Source organism: Argentina anserina, chromosome 5 (genome assembly GCF_933775445.1).
Source record: "Argentina anserina chromosome 5, drPotAnse1.1, whole genome shotgun sequence".
Lineage (NCBI taxonomy): Eukaryota > Viridiplantae > Streptophyta > Magnoliopsida > Rosales > Rosaceae > Argentina > Argentina anserina.
In genome coordinates, this window is record NC_065876.1 from 24586918 (window position 1) to 24593303 (window position 6386).

The window sequence follows — 6386 nt, forward strand, 5'->3', positions numbered from 1 at the left end:
CTCAAATACCAACTCAACCAACAAATTGACCACAGAAGTTACTTACTTTTACCCCCAATAATTACCGCATCATTACCACCGTCTTTCCTACCACATTTGAGAAAGGAAGCTACGGTAAATGCGTGCACCTTGGTCCACAGATGGACACGTGTTGACCCATCACTGGCCCACACAGCTTCAAATACAAAAAGCCAAATCGGAGCTCCTCACGTTTTGCCAAAAACGGCAAACCCAAACCTCCGCCTCCGCTTCCTCCTCACTCCCCCAGAACTCCAGAAGTCTCAATCCGCCGGGTCAGGACCCGATTCTCATTTCTGTCTCTAAAGTCCGACCCGGATTCTTCATTCTTCCTCTTATTTAACTTAAATTTTCTATTCTTTCCTTTCAGTTTTATAGAAATTGAATCTGAGCTTTGAATTAGAGTATGTAGTTTAAGAGCTTTAGATTAATGGCGTCGATCCGGAGAACTCTTTCGCCGGCGTTTAAAGACCGGCCGCACCTGAACGGCGGGTCTCCGTTTTCAGTTCAATCGCCGTCGTCGCAGAAGTCCTTCTCCGCCGCCTCCAAGTACTCATCCTCGCCGCTGGTGTCGGCGTTTACAGCATTCGCAGTCGCCGTCCGGCAATTCGTCGCCGGCGCTTTGTTCTCACAGCGAGCGCCGCGGAAAGGCCAGCAGTGGCGGCGACCCGTCTTCAGGTGCCTGCTCTTCTTCTTCCTAGGGTTCCTCCTCGGACTGGTCCCCTCCGGCCACGTCGGCGACGACGACGCCGCCATTCGCCGCAGCCACGGCTTCAATTTCGACATCAAGCCGCCGCACGTCAATGTCCAATTCGACGGCGGAGATCAAATCCCGAAGCGCCGAGAGGAGGAGGAGGAGGAGGGGGGGAGATTAGATGACGTGGTGGCGGCGGAGGAGGTGGTGGTGGTGCCGAGGAAGCAGGTGATTGTGGTGACACCGACGTACAACCGCGTATTTCAGGCCTACTTCTTGAACAGGGTGGCGCAGCTGCTGAGGCTGGTGCCTCCGCCGCTGCTCTGGATTGTGGTGGAGACTAAAGCTGCGTCGCCGGAGACAGCTGAGCTATTGAGGAAGAGTGGAGTCATGTATAGGCATTTGGTGAGTGGCAACAACTCAACGAGCGCTAAGGACCGAGGAGTGTATCAGAGGAACACCGCATTGGAGCACATTGAGCGCCATAAGCTTGATGGCATTGTCTACTTTGGGGACGACGACAACATTTACTCGCTCGACTTGTTTGATAGCTTGAGAGAAATTAAGTATGTGTTCTAAATTCTAGCTTGATTTGATTTCCGCTTTAGATCAATTATGCGTTTTCACATTTTTAAATAGTTGTTCTGTTTCAAATCTTCAATTACTTTGCTGTTGAAGTTACATTATGCTGCAAAGTTTTGCCATACGAATTCATAGCTTGGCTACTAGTTCCCTTCACTAAAGTGCATTTGTGTATTGCATTACTTGATTGAATCATATTACATAGAGATTTAGATATATTGTTTTACTTGGGGTTCTTTACATCTTTAAACATGTACAGTTTGCTAATATTGTGGAGTTTAAAGTTTGATGCTTTTATCTGTCTTTTCTTACCAAATAGTATAGTATGCTGGAAAGTCCCATTTCTTTCTTTGTTCTCTTACCCTTGTTTAAATCTTTAACCGAGTCAAATTGTCTAGCTAGGTGTGAATTAATCACATGTATCCCACAAATTCCTGCGGTCAACAGTTGCCCCTCAGGACCAATGTATTAGAAAGAGATTGAATACAACCAAACTTGCAGTCTGTTTGTGAAGCTGTCAAATTTTTGTTGTCATGACCGGCCTTCCCGTCATTCTCCACTTACAAGTTGGCTTCTCTGCCAGCCGCTTGTGACTCAATGTGGTTGCAGAATTTCAATGATGTCAATTTCTATCCTTGTGAATTTTGTGCTGTTATGTCTACGTTTTCGGTTTTCCTCTTGCTAATTCATGTTTTGGCTTACTTGTAGCCGTTTTGGGACATGGCCTGGTGCGATGTTAGCACCAAGCAAAAACAAGGCCATATTGGAAGGTCCAGTATGCAACGGGAGCCAAATAAATGGATGGCACACAAATGATAAAAGCAAGAGGCTTCGTAGGTTTCATGTTGATATGTCAGGATTTGCTTTCAATAGCACAATATTGTGGGATCCGAAGAGATGGCGCCGCCCAACATCCAGTCCAATTCGACAATTAGATTCAGTGAAGGAGGGTTTCCAAGTATGTGCATTACATTTTTTAGAAGTGTCATTGTAATGCTTATTGCTCAACACTTCGACTAAATGTGGAGTATCTTCCTTCACTAATTTCTTATTTTCTTCTTCCCAGGAGACCACTTTCATAGAACAAGTAGTTGAAGATGAAAGTCAAATGGAAGGTATACCAGCAGGCTGTTCAAAAGTAATGAACTGGCATCTTCATTTGCAAGCTCATAGTCTTGTCTATCCCATAGGCTGGCAACTTCAGAAGAACCTTGACGTTGTTCTCCCATTCAGTGACTAACTCACTAGCCATGCAATTGATTCCTATAGCTGGAGAAAGGTATGAGATTGTTCTATGTATGGAAGCACTTTTGAATTTTTATATTTGTTTGATTTTATTTTATCATTTTAACTTTTAATTAAGAATATTGACCAGGCCTTTGAGTTGAAATTAAATATAAAAACAAAAAAAAGGTTACAGACGTACTTTTATTCTCAGCTCCTTGTAATTTGTTTTTTCATTCTATCATGTTTGAAAAGAAACTCTATTCAAATTATTGTCTCTCTTTTTGGCAGAGGGAAGGTATTGGAACTTCTAAATTGTTGATGTCATATGAAAGCCAACCCTTACTAATTTTATGACGAATCAATTGTAACCATTTGTCTTTTTTCCTCGATAGTTCTCAAATTTGATGCTGGTGGTTGGACGTCTACTACTGAATGAATCATTGCTTGATTCACTAGACTCACGCATTAAGCATCCCTGGCAAGATCCGTCGGCAGTGACAAACATACAGAAATGTTTGGTTCTCCTTTATTAGTAGAAATTTTTAGCATATATATTCTTTTACAGAAACAAATTTTTTGTTGTTGTAGTGTTTGGTTCTTGATATCAGGTGACATATTACTAAGAACAGTTAGTCCACTGCCCTTCAAAATTTGTTTGGGCAGGTTTCTCATGAAGGTACTTTGATGTAGGCTCTCGTACCAAATTAAACGAAGTGGAACTTGCTCTGAGACCTAAGAAGGCTACTAATATGGTTCACATTTTCATCTGAAGGTTTCTGCTTCTGTGTTCTGTTCCAACGGTAGCATTTTGTTTGTTACTGTATATATAGGAACCCACGCAGAAGAAATTATTTTTGCATGCTTGCTAATTGCTATTATCAGACTGAACATGCAAATAGCCTTGGTTGAAGGATGAGCATTATGCCGTTATGTTTAATTAATCCCTTAAAATGGTGAGTTGCTGATTTTCCAGCTAATGGTTTCTATTTGGTCAGTCAGAGTTCTTTTGTCGGAAGGCTTTTAGCAGCACAAGGGTCTTCTACACTCGGGTCGACATGGTTGCTCTAGGGTTTTTATCACTTTCGCAGTTATTTGAGTGTTTGGAATATCAAGAAAGAGATGTATCGATGGAACTATCAAAATATCGATATCGCTAAATTTTCAAAAGAAAACGATTTGAAGAAGTTTAGATTAACCAATTATTAAATGTACAAAAGCAAACCAGAATCCCTTACAGTATTAGTTGTCCCTCCACCCTGCAAACCCAGCCAACCCAAACTTCATTTCGTTCATTATTAGTTGTTGTTAGGAATCCCATATCAGGAAAAAGAGGTCTGTAGATTTATAAGAATTTGGGTCACCGGAGACCGGCTCTACCCAAAGCAGATGCAATGTTCTATGTTAATATTTTCAAGCATTCTAGGAAGAACTTCTTTGTGGGAGTTCCTCGGGACATTCATCACAACTGTCTACAAACTTGGCTCCAAAATAAAGATAGTTAAAATCAATCTATCCCTATTTAGATTCTCTATCTCCATGTTTCCTTGGGTCTAGTTGTCCCTCCACCCTGCAAACCCAGCCAACCCAAACTTCATTTCGTTCATTATTAGTTGTTGTTAGGAATCCCATATCGGGAAAAAGAGGTCTTATATGTAGTTTATAAGGAATTGGGTCCGGAGACCGGCTCTACCCAAAGCAGATGCAATGTTCTATGTTAATATTTTCAAGCATTCTAGGAAGAACTTCTTTGTGGGAATAATTGTAAGGGGGCATGTATTGTCAAATACGTAAGGCACATGCAAAGATCAGAAAATACATATGGCAGTATGTTTTTGAAATAGACGCCTTAGAAAGGCTTAGGCAGAAACCTGATGGTGTTATTGCATCTACTGGAATCGCGCTGACATTGGTGAAAGACCAGGCAGACAACTCAAATGACACATAATATATTGTTGATGCGTTTGAGTATGGGAACATAGCTAGGTTTTTCAACCATAGCTGTGATGCCAACCTCTTCGTTCAATGTATTGTGTTTCCTTCAAATCAAATGCCATTATCTGCTAAGCAAGCACGACTTGTGTTTTTTGCCTCAAGAGATATAGAGCCGGATGAGGAAATTACTCTTGATTATAATTTTTCTGGTTCGGAGAAGGTCAAGTGCCTATGCAACTCAACCAATTGCAAGGAATTTATTGAATTTTAGACGAAAGTCTTTAGGTTGGGTCATTGGTTATGCCGTTAGGGTTTAACTCATGCATGTATCTAATGAGCAAGATATATATGTTGTAGTATCAGTCCTAAAATGTACTCTTTTGACCATCAGTTCTTTGTGGGAATAATTGGATCATTGTTGGTGTTTGATGGTCTTTTATTTGTAGATAGTCTTTTATGCTTGATGATAGTACATAAATATGAATTCGGTATAGTTGGGCTTACATTACCGTTGTCTATTCATAATTTGTTTTATACAGGTTATAATATCTTTGGCTGGAGGTCTCCTTTTGTGGGTCGGACTGGCTTGGTTTGTCTGGTTTAAGTGAGATTTAGTGTTGGAAAATATGATGATTGCTGCCAAGTGTTGTATTATTAAGACTGGTCAGCAGCTCAAGAGTAGATTGCTGCGTATAAACTTGCTTTCTAAATCAAGCATGTTTATTTTCCCAGAAAGGTGATAGACAAGACTTGTGGTGTGATAACACCAATGTCATTGATCAAACCATTAATAGATGGAGCTGCGACAATTTTGAACTTAACTGGAGCTTCCCGGAAAGTCTTTACTTACAGAAAAACATTCAAATTTTAAAGAGGAGACAAGATTTTCCGGGAAGCTCTAGTTAAGGAAAACAATTTGTGCTTGAGATGGTAAGCAACGACAATGGTTGTAAGCAATGAAACTAATTCTGTGCTGAAGAGATCAGTAATGATGTTGTTTCGAAGTGTCAATGACGGGCCTATACCTAAATAAGTTGGATGTACGTGTTTATGTCTGTGATAAACAAAACGAGAGTGGATATATCCCGAGTATAAGGAATAACTGAATAAGTGAGTTTCTTCCTCACTGCAAGATATCATCTGCATGTTTTAAACCAAATTAATGATTTTTTTTTCAAAAGGGTGTGAATAACAACTTTTACTTTGTTCGTATCGGATCATATCATTAGTGGGTGTGTGAATAACAAAAAAGGTGTGTCACTAACACCACCCAAAGTTAAAATGCACAAGAGGAATAAAAAGGAGTAAAAGACATAAATAAAACATTCTAGCGTGAGTTATTCAATACTTTTTGGAAAGAAGTCTCATCACTACCTTTCCCGATGTGATGTATGTGATGTATGTGTTTGTAGTACTTTGTACTTAGTGGTGCTTTTCGTATTGTTCTACTTGCATGGTTTTTTTTTACTTCAAGATTTGAGTCCTCAGTCACATTCTTTGTTCTTGTTTTCCGCTTCTTAACTAAGTTGGTGAGATAAGTGATTATTGGGTTAGTTAACCATTCTAATACTTTGTTGGCATTCGATTGTTATCCCTAGCTTCGAAACTCTGTAGACATGATTAAGCTTAGTAGAATGTGGCTTCTCTAGAGATGGAGTTACTAATCTGCTGAACTGTTGCATAGATGGATGTACTAATCTGCGAATATGGTCGGTGAAATGGTGACTTTCAATGATCATCATCTTTTGTCTAATGCTGCCTAGTGTCACACTGAATGTCATTGACCTTATATATCTATGAGTTATGACGTTTATTGTTTTCTTTTTAGGGAGAATTTTAACAACAGTACACAAACTCCTCACCACTCATAGTTATAGTTAATAAACTTTCAAAAATAGCAGCGAAAATGAGAAAGAAAAAAGAGGAGAAAACA

General features: G+C 39.9%; 1 protein-coding gene across 2 annotated transcripts; it reads left to right on the forward strand.

Annotated features, from left to right (window-relative positions):
* The first annotated feature begins 230 nt into the window (after nucleotides 1–230).
* Nucleotides 231–3331, forward strand: LOC126796086 (probable beta-1,4-xylosyltransferase IRX9H). 2 transcript variants are annotated; one of them, XM_050522852.1, is made up of 4 exons: nucleotides 231–1278; nucleotides 2003–2252; nucleotides 2361–2573; nucleotides 2810–3331. In XM_050522852.1, exons 1-3 carry the CDS (start codon nucleotides 449–451, stop codon nucleotides 2532–2534), a joined length of 1254 nt encoding a protein of 417 aa, XP_050378809.1. In that variant the 5' UTR covers nucleotides 231–448; the 3' UTR covers nucleotides 2535–2573; nucleotides 2810–3331. The 2 variants fall into 2 exon arrangements, with proteins under 2 accessions (XP_050378809.1, XP_050378807.1); XM_050522850.1 differs by having other exon boundaries at nucleotides 2914–3329.
* The last annotated feature ends 3055 nt before the right edge of the window (nucleotides 3332–6386 follow it).